At 35.8% G+C, this 14551-nt stretch overlaps 1 protein-coding gene and 1 long non-coding RNA gene across 10 annotated transcripts in view; one reads left to right on the top strand and one right to left on the bottom strand.

The window, feature by feature from the left end:
- The window catches only part of LOC128135034 (uncharacterized), a 33354-nt gene that overhangs the window by 5773 nt on the left and 13030 nt on the right, over nt 1–14551 (top strand). The window lies entirely within an intron of this gene.
- The window catches only part of MRTFB (myocardin related transcription factor B), an 85113-nt gene continuing 71199 nt past the window's right edge, over nt 638–14551 (bottom strand). For all 9 annotated transcript variants that reach the window (XM_052773468.1, XM_052773465.1, XM_052773466.1 and 6 more), the window contains 5 exons: nt 13150–13302; nt 10035–10193; nt 9589–9726; nt 8060–8120; nt 638–6056 (listed from right to left, as the gene is read on the bottom strand). In XM_052773468.1, coding sequence (XP_052629428.1) covers nt 5518–6056; nt 8060–8120; nt 9589–9726; nt 10035–10193; nt 13150–13302 — 1050 coding nt within the window. In that variant the 3' untranslated portion in view covers nt 638–5517. The remainder of the gene's footprint in view (nt 6057–8059; nt 8121–9588; nt 9727–10034; nt 10194–13149; nt 13303–14551) is intronic.

Here is a 14551-nt window from a genome sequence, read left to right as displayed (position 1 = left end):
GGCTGAGCCAAAGAAACAGTCATTTTTCAATGAACTAGTTAAGAGATGAGTGGTGGGGGGTGAACCCCAGCAACTGCACATCATGAAAATATGGTGACAAATGACAAAATGGCTGTATGGCTTATGAGTTATATAAAAAGGTCATTGATTACAATTGTGTTAATTTTTATGAAGCCACTTCATTTAAAACATATTGAAGAGTATCACATATATTTTACTTGTGTGTTATGTAAGATAGTTACACTTGTGCATACATTAGGATTTTTTTTTTTTTTAAAGGACAAAAGTACTGAAAAGTCAGGGTTCTTACCCTACCTTTTCCTGAGAAAAGAATAAAAAACAGGAAAGGAATTAATATAATAGTATTGCTTGGGGGGGGGGGGCGGGGGGGGAGAAGTCCAAACCTAAACTTTTAGAGTTCAGCAAATCTCTATTCTTACAGATTTTGGCTCTGATTTTGAAGACAAACCATCATTCCTTTGGACTTTGTCTAAGTGCAGATTTCATTCTTACTCCCTTTTTTGAGAAGGGTACTTAGAACATAGGCCAAATGTTTCTGACCCATAAGAGTCAGAATTTTTGTTGATTATTATTAATGGTATTTTCCACTTTTAAGTAGTAAGCATGGACAAATGAACACAGTTTTCCTTTTTTATTTGAGACACTTAGCAAAAATGCTGAAATATCAAACATTTCCTCAGTAGCTACAATATTGCCACTATGTACAAAATATTTGATAAATGTAGTACACATATAAAAATACAGTATGCATTACATATATACAGTACAATGTGCAAAACATATGGCATTCAAACATATGGAATTGATTTTAGGGGTGCAAACAGCAAATACAAAGGCATCATGGTTTCTTATAGAAAGGCAATACATAAACTGATGCCCTGATTGCCATAATTTGCATTTAGTAAAGTAGTGCTTAAATGAAGAGGGCCCTAGAGACAGATGTCTATCTTCTTCTTTTCACAAAATGAGATGCTAAGACGTAATTATGACTATGAAAATAAGAAGAGAAACACCTACTAGGGTTAGCGTTATTTCTACTGCAAGCAGTACTGTGAAGGAAAATCCTATCTGGAAAAAAGCCTGTGCTATTACTTAATACAAATTTCTCAAACAACAAAAACAAATCTGTACTGTTAAACATCAAAAACAGCTTTGAAAATATCTACATCCTTGATTTTAAAAAAGTATGGATAATAGTTTTGGGGATTTAGTTTCCTATGCTTCAAAATATGAAGTGCCGCCTTTGGCAGAATAAATGGCAATGCTTTGGTTCCTATTTAAATTTTTATATTATTATAATTTATTTTAGGCTGTCTTTTGAATATCTGTGTTTTTTATAAAAATAGCATGATTATATAGTTATTAACCATTCCCTGCTTTTTTTTGAGAATTTGCTCTCATAGCTAGAATGGCTTTTTTGGCTAGATTTCTACAAATACATGTATGCACTTTTAACTTAAAAAGTCTTTATATTCAGTACTGGACACTACAGAATGATGTAGGTGTCTCATTTTTGCACTTTGTTCCTAGCAGACTGGTATAAAAGGAATATTTGAGATTACTTCAGGTTTTAATGAATGCTCTTTATTGGCCATGTATATACTATGTGCAACTCCATTCCACATATCCCACATAAAAACCCATCTCTAGTATCATCTAGAAGTTATCAAAAGGCAATTTAATAGACCACAGTATAGTTTCAACAGCACATTTACTAGAGATAAGTGGAAGAAATTTTTTTTCCAGTTTTAATAGAATTTGCTTTAAGTTTATAATACACAGAAGATGCCATCCAAATAATAATAGTTTACATCGGTGAGCTTTAGTGTGTTTGATTACATAATGCCCTTCCAGTTAAATGTATTCTATGATTGCATTTTCTCTGTCTTGAAAACAGTTCAGCAGCTTGTGCTTGGTTTCCAATTGTGGTGCCTACACTTTTCAGGCATCTGAATGTTTGAGATTACGTAACATAAAAGCTGAATATTGAAACTTCCATTTTGATCACCTGCTTCCTTGAACATAACTCCTGGTGGTGAATTTAGAAGTACCTTGGAAAGAAATTGCAGTATTAAGTAGTGATGACTTCTAAAAGCTGTGGCCTCAGCTTTTTGAAGGTCTGATTCTGAAAGCCCACACTGCTGGATTAGACTCTAAATCTCTGTAGAGATCAACTGCCATAAATTTATTTTATTCTCAGAGAGAATTGCTAAATTTATGACAATGATTTCTTAACTATTTATAATGTTAAACAACATTTTGCCTGTAAACTTACTTGCCTTAACTAATGCTAAATGGCACTAAAAGTGCATAACAAATACCATTTCTGTATTAAAAGCATGATGTGACTCCTCTTGATTAACATTAGCCTTGTAAAATGTATGTCTGAGCTCTGTGTCTATAAGTGTAAACACCAACTTTCGATTTTCACACTGATAAAATGGTATTCCTAATTACTCTGAAGGATCTACTAACACCACATTTGATGGGAAGTGTTCTGTTAGTATATTGCAGGCATTAAATGGCAGATTTAGTGCCAGTATATTCCTTTGCAACTGTTCTCTTAATGAGAAATCTTCAGTTCTGTACAGTCAAACTGCACAGTCATGATTAAATTTAAGATGTATTGTATTTGTGTTACAAAAATTGTCATGTAAAACATGCACACACAGAAGTCTAAGTAAAATCTATTTCTGCCATAACAGGCATATATAACTATGGCAAATATATCACATTTCAGAACAAAGTCTAAAGCAAACCATTAATACACAATTCTGAAATGTACAAAAAAGTAATCACACGTTCCCTACACTAGAATATTTGTACTTCAAAACCTAAAATGATCCCATAATTTTTTTAATAGTTTTTTTTTTTTTTTTCAAATAGACTTTTAGAGTAGAAAGCTGTACTGTACTGATAACAACACATCTCAACTGTTTGGGTTTATTTCTGCACATAGATTCCTATGGATTAGTTAACATTCTACACTGTCAATAAGGAGAGTTTTGTAGCAAGATGACTTTGCCAGTTTAAAGCTCTATTTACATGCACATCAAAAACGACAGTACAGTTGCTCTAGGTTCCTTTGTCCTCTAAAAATTAATTTACTTGCCTCGTACTTAATCAGAAGGCAGGGTCAGGAAGGGGTAACTCTAACCACACATATGTGGTATGATGTCTGGTGTATCACACATAATAAATTGACAGTACTGCAGAACACTAAATTTCATTCAAAGTTGTTCCTATCAGACCAAGAGTCCTTAATTCTTATTCTCGTAACAGCTGAGGGCACTTAGTATCTCAGAGTATTAGCTCCCAAGATAATATGATGAAAAGGAATGCAAAAACTTGAATGTATTTGTTCAGTGTTATTGAAGATTCCTATACCATCAAAATTTAAGGCAGACAGTCCACGTGCAATATTGTACTCAAGTACTGTAGGCACAGCAAGAAGGAATAAGGAAATAGGTCTTTCAACTTCATCTTTTGTTGTGAAAAATCTCCATAGACTGTTTTTCTGTACTTTAATCTTAAAGTAAATCCTGGCCTGTAAAACTATTGAAGAAATACAATGATTTAAAGTGCTGGTAACTGATATGATGCAAACATATGATGCCAGTTTAAACCTTGAATCAATGATGTAATCCACTATTTTATCTGAAGCCATTATTAGTAAACCAGACTGCATTTGCAGTTAATTCCACAACATTTTCTGACAAAAGTATTTTGTTTGATGTTAACATGATTGTGTTGTTTTTCTGTTTTTTTGAATGTGATACAGGTTGCTAAATAGTTAACAGCTACTTTCTGTTTTCATTATTTCTTTGATACTCTGATATATATCATTAGTCTAAGAAGTAAGCAAAAGCTTCAGGGCATTTTTTCATTAGGTCCTACAAAACTTTATTTTTGAAGGCTGGCGGTGAGGAAGAAATTCTGCAATGAGATCAGTTTTCAGACTAGAAAACGTATCAAGCTTCCATTGTTCAGGAAATAGGGGACTGTTTCTTTTTATCTTAATTTAGGAATTCCCTAATAGGAAATAATTCCAATTTTAAGTTTGATGATCAGCCTACATCATCTATGGCAACATTTAACACCTACTACCTGAGAGACAACCATAGAACTTAAAAGTATTTTACCTCTATTTGCATTTTTTTGTTTGTTTTTCAAACTGCTATCATAATAGACTATGAAAAAAAAAACCTAAGGGCTTTAAAAAAAATTAATATTTTCACGTGCTGTGCTTTGAGGTAAGAGCTTAATTTTTGCTATTATCTGTTTCAGATATGACATAGCCTTCTTATCACAAACCAGTACATCCTGATACTGCTATTTAGGATTCTCACTGAGCAGCTTCTCCGTTTAGCTTCCTGGATGTTATGTAGTGGTAGACAAAGCTGTTCAATAGATAAAGTATTCATTAAGAAATGATGGTTGTCCTGTCAGTACTGCCCCTGCAACTTGGTCTGATCCTACAAACATCTTTTATTGAGGGCATTGGGACTATTCTTGCATAGATGCTTGCAGGATCGTAGTGCAGAACAGCATTAATTAAACTTTTCTACTTCCTCAAACTGTTGTAATATGCTGAGATACTGGATTCAATGATCTGTAACAAATATCCTCAAACACAGAGTAAATTAGGATATTTATTATTTCCACTATAGTAATCTTGTTTGAAGACCACTGTTCCCTTCTGTTCACAAAAATAAGCTATACAAAGTTAAAAGAGTATACAAATAACTGTCTGATATACACATTAAAACCTAGCTATTAAATGCAGAGCATTGCTATAGAAAAATTCAGTGTTCTCAATATTACCTGGCATAGCTACGGTGGATTTCTTGCAGTTACACTTAATATCCCTTTGGATGCAGTTAAATTCTTCCCTCGTGATTAAAGAATGGGGGAAGAGTTTTAAAAACCACAAAACCAAAATATAAAAACAACTTGAACAAATTAAGAGACTAGATACATGAAATTTCACTGAACCAGCCAGTGCTTCTACTTGCCTTTGCCCTCACAATTCATTTGGAACCTGGCTCAGGCTATCCACAGGAACAATGAAGTGCAGTGATACCTCACCCTCCCCCAAACATTTGCTCACTGTGTCAATACAGACAGTTGAAATCTCACTTTTTCTTCTCTAAGTTTAGCCATGTTGTGATGCTCATTTAAGCATTACAAAGTCAGAGACATAACTTCTTTCTTAAATATTTGTGATGTGTTTACCTTGGGGTACTTCTAATCAGTAACTACAATCATCCTTTCCTGACTTGTGAAATACAGCTTTCAGAGGGCCCTAATCTGCATTACTGATAGGAGCATAAAGTAATTCACTGTTGTAAACTTGAAAATCAATAAGGAATTAGCTTCAAGCATTTGTTCTTCCAAACATGACTGTCTTAATTTATCTTAACTGCAATCAGAATGATATAACAATGGACCTCTGCTGTGAAGAGACTTGCAGGTCGTGTTCTCATTGGCTATAGTTTAATCCCAGTGCAACTGTAGATCTTGTGGATCTAGAAAGTCAGTGGAAAACACGCTGGGGGCAGTAGAACTGAGAGGAGTGAGTCCAGATGAGGAGCTGGGCATTGTAATGTCTAGCCATTCCATATTGTCCAAATTTGTATCAGGAAGGTCAAGAGACAGACAAGAATTATTCGTGGTAAACTGTGGGTCAGATGTTTCCATGGGTGAATGAGAGTGATCTAAAATGCTGGAGTGATTAAGCAGATCATTCTGGAGGTCTTCAATTAAAGAAAATGACTCTCTGTCCTCATTACTGCTTGTCAGTTGAGGAATTTCATTACCTGATGGTAAAGTTCCATCCAAGAGGGCTTCAAGTTGGTTTTCCAAACTTATAGACAAGCTGGTTGTTGGTTCTAAAGACACAGGAGGAGGGGCCATTTGGATTTGTGGTGGTGGGCGGGATATCACTGTATTCACTGGCATTGTAGTGATGTTGGCTGTTACTGGTCTCATTTTAGAAATGGGAGATGGTTCCTCCTTTATTGGAAGGGAAATCTCTGTAATAAAAAAAAAAAAACAAAAACCACTATTGAATTCAGAAAAGATAATGACATATGTCCTCAGGCTTACAACTTCCACCCTTTTTTTTTGCCCACTTTGGGATGCATCCACAGTGAACTCAATGGACTAAGTCATTCTGCTGTTCTGATAATACTAACACTACATACATCAGACTGTGTCAGGTACTCTATCAACAACAAAGTATTTTAAAACAAGTTCCAGAGTTCTGCTTTCAATAATACTTCAGCCAGTTAGAATATTTATCTTGATGAAAAAAGGAACAATGTTCTAGATGTTAGCTTTGCCTCCTTCAAGGTTATAGTTCTTCTGACTAATTAGAATAATTATGGAACCAACATGTTTCCTCATTTGGAGAAGAGCACCTGAACCAATTTTCAGTTCCATCTCTGTTTAGCACTGTGTCTACCTTTATGAAGTAGAGTCCAAGAGATCAACTGATGTGATGAGGATGCAATTATTACTGATTCTAGAATCTAAAACTACTCTTCTGTCAAGAAGTTCCATATAAGATAGTGGCAGTAACAATAAAAGCAAATAAAGCAAAGTAAGTTCCAGTTAATTCTTATATACTAATGGAGTCCAATAATAAGATTAGACAGACCAGAATATGCAAATAAATACTCTAGCACAGGTGATGTTTCTGCCAGCAAAAATACACCTGACAATATGTTTTGCACCAGTTTTCCAAGCAAAACCCACATCCTTAAAACCTGTAAGAGCATCTATTAAAATGATTGCTTAGTAAAAGCAAAGCATTACTAAACAGACCCTCTCACTCTCTTGAAGTGCATTAATAAACTAAACATTTTTCAGTGTAGAACTCGCTTACGTAAGTGCAAGAGCTCTGAGTGCTTTACTTCGTTTTTCATAAAGATGATCAGGAAACATTCGCTTTTTTATTGCAACTTAGCAAATATGGAGCAGTTGTTGCCTTTAAGATCCAATAGGTTTAGTAATGTAACACTCAAAGCAAAATATTTAAGTAAGCACATGAATGTTTCCTCCATCCTCTGTTCCAGAGGTAGAACTTCTTCAAACTACCCATGCAATATTTTAATAAAAGCACTGAAAGCATTTTTTAATTTAGCTTGAGTTGTTCAGTGCACAGGTCACTTAACTCATATCTGTCACCGTCTACTCCATTGTCTTCAGCTGACACTGCAATTTGCTTTGAAAAAGGAAAAATACTTTAATGTTTAGAATATTGCTAAGATCTTCTAATAGCCTGCAATCAGTCACTTCTGTCCTGGCATTCACTGCCATCAAGATCCTTGTATGACAGTAGTACAAAACATTAAGTTAATTGAATTGCTTGGCACCAAGAACATTTCCCAGTATTGTAATGGCTTCTTAGTCTACAAAGCCTAATTATGCCTGAAAGCCACCTCCTTTTACTGCAAAGCTACTTTGTATATTACTTGAGTTATTTCAGTTCCTTTCTGATAGTTCCCTTATTTTAACTGACATAGAAAGTTGTTATTCATTAATGTCTCTATGTAGTTCATACATACTTTTTCCAGTAATGTATCTTTGATGTTTAGAGTTGATAATATATGGTTATATTTAATGAAATTTTAGTATCAACATGCTTTAACTCTTACTTTATTCTATTTTTTGTATAATTTCAATATACATTGTATGGACTTGCTCAACTTTTCCTATTTTGATAAAATACGTCTGTGCTAACCTAAGGTGTTATTTTAATTGTTTGAATGCTGTATGGATTATTGCAAAGGTCTACCTGGGCTAATTTACAAGCAGAGAAGTTCTACAGTACGTTGACTGTATGTGTTTTGGTAAATGTTTTCTTTAATAAATAATTATTGCAAACCTTCAGAAATATTAGTTTAATTCAGGCTGGATAGCTTCTACCTCCTCTCCCTGGAAGAATTCTTTCCTTTCATTCCTTTAATTATAGCACTGACTTTTTATTATCAGGTTTTAAATCTCTACATCACACAGATGCCAATTATCTTACCTCCGCTCTTGATGAGAATATCAAAAAGATCATCCATCTGCTGACTGTGCACACTGGAAATCTGTAGTGCATGAGAAAAGGGTTATTCTTTTTCATGTAGTATTTTTTCCAAAGCTGACTGATCCTAGCTTCTCTCAATAGTACATAAGTACTAACCTATGATCAAGACTAAAATTCTTCATGTGAAACTGTCAATCTAGAAAACAGAGAAATAGTTTGGAGAGACACTTGTAATCCCTGTGGTCTGTTTCAGTACAAAGGAATAGGGAAAAAATCTGAAATGCAAGACAAAGATTTCATGATCAATGCAACCTAGAAGAGAGGTGCAGAAAACTAGGGATAAGAAGGAGAATTACTAACCCTGTTTTGTACCAGGCCAAGTATCTGGAATAACTGCAGGACTTTGCGGGCTGCACCCTGAACTGCTTTCTCTCAGAGATATCCTGCGAAAGCCATCACGTAAGATGCATTTTGTTAGGTATGGGTTTGTGGTTTTTTTTTCAATTTGTAGATTCATGTTCTCTTCTTTTTTAACGGGGCGGGGGAGCTTTCATCAACTGTTTATCTGTTTGTTTTAAACAGCCATCTCCTGAATATCTGAACCTTAAGCAAAAGGTAACAAAACCTCCGCAAACCCGTTCTTTCAAAAACGGTCCAGGAAAAGTGGCGACTTTTATGATAGTCTCAAAATGAAAACAGTGTTTTAAAACATTGGTTATACTCTGGAGATGGGAAGTAATTTGTCATCAGTAGATCTAGCTCCTGGAAAGACGCCAGTGGAGAGGCACTTTGCTAACTGGTAGTGATAGAATCACATAGGATCACCTGTGTGCCTTCACTGTCAGGATGTCTCACACATGCCAAGAACATATAAAATTGCATTAGATACCTATGCTTCTGCCCGAGTGTCTGCCACCACAAAACCAGCAACCAATACCAAGTCACCACAAGGTTTTATCTTTTGGCACAGTTCTGAAATGCATGAGGTTAGGGATGCTCATTAGTTTTGTTTGCAATTTTCCTCCAACACGAAGGTTATCATAGTACACTGACAAAGCACTCGGTAGGATTATTCATCAAGCTTACTAAATATAGACTCTTTTCAAGCAAGCACCTATGCTCATGTTTATATATGTTTGCCTAAGTGTGTATAAACACACTCACACGCATTCTCCTCAAGTTTACTCACTTTGGAAAAAGTATTTTCTCTTTTAAGTCTGAACCTTGGGTATCATACATCCTTGAAACAAGTCAGTTGAAGGCTAGTTATTGTTAAGTACCAACAGTAGCATTATCCCAATTATATATATGTCACCAAGTGGATACTGCAAGACTCATTTACATGTCTGTTGCTTTTAATGAAAAGAATCACGAAACAAGAATCCTGTAGTTAAACACAATTATGAAAATATTAACAGAGTATGTTATAAAATCTTGACACCAAACAAAAAACTAAAATAAGCAATGGCTTTGATAATTCTAAAGAAAAAAAAATGGGTTTAGTAGACTAAACAGGAGAAAATAACTACCTCACGGTGTGATGTCTGAATATTGCGGGTCTGTTTTATGGCCTCTTCATAACGAGGAGGATCTTTTGTCTTGGATACTGTGTTGTTGAAGAGGGATTGTTGAATTATGTAAGGCTGGGCTTGAGATGGAGAGCCAGGCTGCATGAAATAACAAAATAATGACTAAACAATATGTTTTAGTGAATTCAAGATGTATCAAGTTCTACAGATTATCCTATTTTGTCATACCAATCTACATATTTACAAATAACAGTAGCATAGGTGATCAGAGGGATAAAATAATAGTTTCTTTCTCTCTCTCTCATACATACATACATATATGCATTATTAAAATCTACAAAACATTCTTCCTCCTGGAGTGAACTGCAGTATGTACATAGTCACATATTATTTAAGAATAAAAATATAAAGCTGAACTTTATGGAACACTGTTGGGCTAACCTTACCTTGTTAGGAGTAGCAGGTCCATTCTGCACAGACGGGACCTGATTACCACCAGTGTGAACATTAGAGTTTGACGTTTTATTAATAAAAGATTGTGAAGGTGTTGTAACTGGTGCCGTCTGATAGGAAAATACTGTATTTGATGTGGTAGGTGGAAAAACCTGTAAAGGATTAATATATCAGTCTTAGGTTGTGGTTTTTTTTTTAAATTAATAACATTGGGTAAATGACATCGATAAAGTTTTAAGACTTTTTTTTTAAATACTTGCTTGCTTAAATTCCCTATTAATGGAATGTTATTTGTACTGATTTTTCCCTCCAGTGGAATAATTCGTAAATCTAGAACAATTACTCTTTGAAAGAAACTTTGTGCTGTGACATGCTTTCATTCATCACTGATAACTAAAAATATTTTCCTGCAACTTTCCAGAAGTATGAGGAAAGTGTAATATAATTTTTCCAAAATACATTCAGAAGAGTATGGAACAGTTTAACGTAGTATGCATGACTTCCCCACCTAGTGGACAGTCAATAAAATGAACTTACTTCTGGCCTGATATAAACTAGTATATGTATCCACACTTGTCCTGTGCTGCCTGCTTTAAGACAGAAAGGTTTTGTTTGTGCCATATAATTTTAGTTTCTTTTAACTACAGCTATCTATGAGTAGTGAGGGAGAGGCAAAAGATATAACTGATGAACTTGGGTATCAACTGTGAATTTGGTTACCAGTATATAAACTTTTTATTTCTTCAACTGAGAGTCCATACACTCACTGCAAATGATTCCAAGCAGTATCCTACTTCTCATATTTTTAAGTTAAAGGGAGAGGAAGAGGAGCTATGAATGTATGAGTGCGTAAGACTGTTCTTTTATATTCAGTATCGCTCCCAGATACCTTTATGACAAAGGTGTGACAAATCTCAGATTGGGGATGGAGATAAAGCTAGGATAAGCTCTATGGAGTACAGTCTGAATACCAGATTGTCTGCTGTGAGAGGGTTTAATACAGTTTTTGTTAGCCACCTGGATCATCTGTGTGAAAACCGTTGTACTTTTCCAGCTGTCTACCACTGAGGTGAATGGCTGTGGAGATGTCTCCTTATTACTGAATGAATTGAAGAACAAGGGCCATGTAGTAGCTAGAATGTTAAGACACCTCAAGGGTGTAGGAGAAAATAAATGGAATAATCAGCTGGTTTGCATAAAAATCTGAGCTACCTGAGAAAGTCTAGATGAATTCAAGGGAAACCAGTTCTGGAAAACAACTATTTATGGAGGTGATCACTATTAGGAAGACCAACTTCACTAAAAAGTGTGAAATTAATAAGTAGCATTACTCACTCACAGTTCATTAGCTCAATCTGACTGCTGAAATATCCAAGCCTCATGAAATGCAAACAACAGACAGGTAGATCTAATGCTGAATGCATGAAGACTGTCCTGATCTATTGTATCACATCAGCATTTTACATTCTGATATAAAAAACAGTGCAATTATGCTGCTTGGTTTCCTATGTAAAAGATGGCAGTAGATGTGTGAGAAAAACAGCTAGGATAGGCAGGCATTCAGCTCCAGGATAGCCAGATGCAGGCTAAAGTCTGCTGGGAACTATGTGGTCTCCATGACAACTGATCTGAATAGGGCAAAAGACCAGAGGGTACAATTCTTGGTTATCTCCTGCAATCATTTCAAGGAACTTCTAGACAGCAAAGGAAGCAAACTGCTAGTCTCTGGCACAGGTATATGCCTCAGGATGACTGGAAAATTTCTATATGGGACCTGTCGAATTAACAACGTAAGATTAGCCCCTCACCAAATCCCAGAGAACCTGGACGAAATCTGCTTTTTGGATATATGTCAGTTTTGACTTCTGTAGGACAACCTCAATGTCCATGAAATTAAACAGACTGAACATGCAGTCTGAAGAGTAATGATGCTCATTTAGTTGTGTTCCCCTTTATTAGCCAGCTGTCTAGAGAATGGCAGGGCATAATCATACATCTTCTATGATAAATTCTTAGCTGGAACAAGAGCCTTAGCAGAAGCAGATCAAGGACAATGCACAGATAGAAGCCCCAAATCACATCAGAACATGGGTTTTATGATGCACTTTTGTAAATTGAAATATAAACTTCAAAGGATGAGATATTTTGTAACAGTTACATAAAATACTGTAAAAATTACCCTCTTCATCTTGAAATGTCAGTTGTTTCTGAATTATCCTTTCCTTGGGGCAGGCTGAAAAACCTTGTTGTCCTAAGTGATAGGAGCCTTAGAGTCGATAGCACTGATAAGGAAGAAATAAAGGTCCAAACCCAATCTCTTGAGTTCCTAATAATAGAGGTCAGCCTGGAAGAGGCTCAAAGGAGGAGAAAGCCTTTTCTTTTGTGATGACTGGTGCTGATGGGTTGGTATCAGTTACCATATGAACATGACTGGATTGGCACTCTCAGCTGTGCATCCAGTGCTGATGAACATCTGTTTTGGAATGGGAAATTTCAGAGCTGATTGTTTTGGGTAGAGAGGAAGAGAAGTATCTCTCTGAATCACCCTCTGCATTCCTCAGGAAGAGATGTATATGTGGTGGGATTTTGACTGACTGGAATTGCTATGCTCAGTATCTGAGTCCATAATTGCCTTCTTAAGTAAGGATGAAATCAACAAGGAAAGCAGGAGAACTAAAAGGAACTCCTATAAAAGAATAAATCCCTGAAGTCATAGGTAAAAGCTTTCTCTTAGGAACTGCCTACAAGAATCTTCCATTTTGAGCCAGTGGCAAATAAGAGAAACTGACTGGAATATCTGATACACCACGTGTACCAAGCATGAGGAAGAACATAGTAGGAGTGGTGCCATAAGAGTACCATTAAGATAAAAATTCTTTAGCCTTACATGTATTTATTTGCAACTGAAAAATAAAGTCCTGCACGGACTAAAATTCTGGAAAGAAAAGGAGTTACAAGTCCATTATATCACACAGAAAAACATGGTACAGAGATGTTAGGTCACTTGATTGTTTATATATGACACAGATGACATAAAAGATTCTAAAAGCGCTGCCTAGAATTAGATTACACAACTATTTATCTTAATGCTTATTGCTATCCACAAACCTTTCTGATTTGTTGGGTCTGACCAAGTGCATGCTGCGTGATGGTGGTTTGTTTTGATTGTGGAGTATGCATCTGAGGTGCTGTCTGGACCAGGCCAGAAGAAATAGGAGCAGGTATTTGTGATGGGGTCTGTATTCCAGCTTGTGACTGAGCCTAAAGGATGAAGATAAAATATTTGCATTATTCGTATCTCACAGTAAATTACATAATGTAAAAATCTATTGCATAGATTATGCAGAATAGCAATAGCATGTATTCTGGGAAAGATGAGCATGAACTGTATATAGGAGACAAAATTTTTACTCTCTTTGCTACTGGTGAGTTCCCAGCTAAAAGGTGGTGTTTATTTTGCCAAGGGAGTTTAAGAAAGATAAAGACAAACTGGAGAGGGTCCAGTGAAGAGCAATGAAAATAGTAAGAGATAGAGAGAGCATAACCAGTAAGAAAGGACTATAAGAACTGGGTTTGAGTAACCAGAAAGACAAAACTGATGATGCAAGAAAAAGGTTGTTTTTAAGCAGATCGTAGTAGTTTTTAATGGCCACTGAAAGGCAAGAAGCGTGTCTAGCCTCAGGAAAGACAATTTTAGCTGGTAGTTAGGAAAACTTTCTGCAATATCAGTGAAGTGAAGTATCAGAACAAGCTGCTTAAGGTTGTTACAGAATTCTAGCAGGAATTTAGAACAATTTAGACAAAGATCTGTCTGGGTGCATAGCTACCAGGAATAGCTCTTGCACTGTGGACTGAGGGGCCCATCCCCATCAGATTTTTACAGCCCTTGTTAAGTATTGCTAAATGTGATAGCACACATGCTAGCACCAAAGCCCAGGCCCACAACATGCCACCACAGCCAAGTACATGCTGGAGCTGAAAGAATACTTTGCTGGCACAATAACCACGTGAGTGGCAGGGGATTTCATCTAGCTATGTCCCAATACTACCTATAGTCAGCCTAAAAATAGTATTTGTGTAACCACGATGGTTTCTTTTTGGAACTCTGCTAGAGTTCTACAACCTAGCATTCACATTTTTAAATCTAATGAGCTATCACCACACAAGGAAGTTCTAACACATGTTTTGCAAACAGGTATACCTCAAAATAAAGTACTGGGTTTGTAGCTCTCTTATTACAATTTGGAGTTGACAGAATGGTGGTATATGCTGATATAAATCAAAACCAACTGTGCATGGAGGCACTACATGGTAAGACAATTACTTTTCAGGAAAGAGCATCTGGCAACAAAAGTTGCAAAGAAAGCAAGTACCAGAAGAAGTTATAAAGAGACTGCCCCTTAAGTTTTTCTACTGTTTTCCCTAAAGCAGAAACAGGCTAAGCCTGATTTTTAAGTTACTTACAAGCAGCACATTTACCTATTTATAATAAATTATGCAAATAGTGCCA

The sequence above is a fragment of the Harpia harpyja genome, chromosome 21 (assembly GCF_026419915.1).
Source record: "Harpia harpyja isolate bHarHar1 chromosome 21, bHarHar1 primary haplotype, whole genome shotgun sequence".
Taxonomy (NCBI): domain Eukaryota; kingdom Metazoa; phylum Chordata; class Aves; order Accipitriformes; family Accipitridae; genus Harpia; species Harpia harpyja.
The sequence above is the reverse complement of the archived record's forward strand: the minus strand, read 5'-3'. Positions and strand labels throughout refer to the sequence as shown.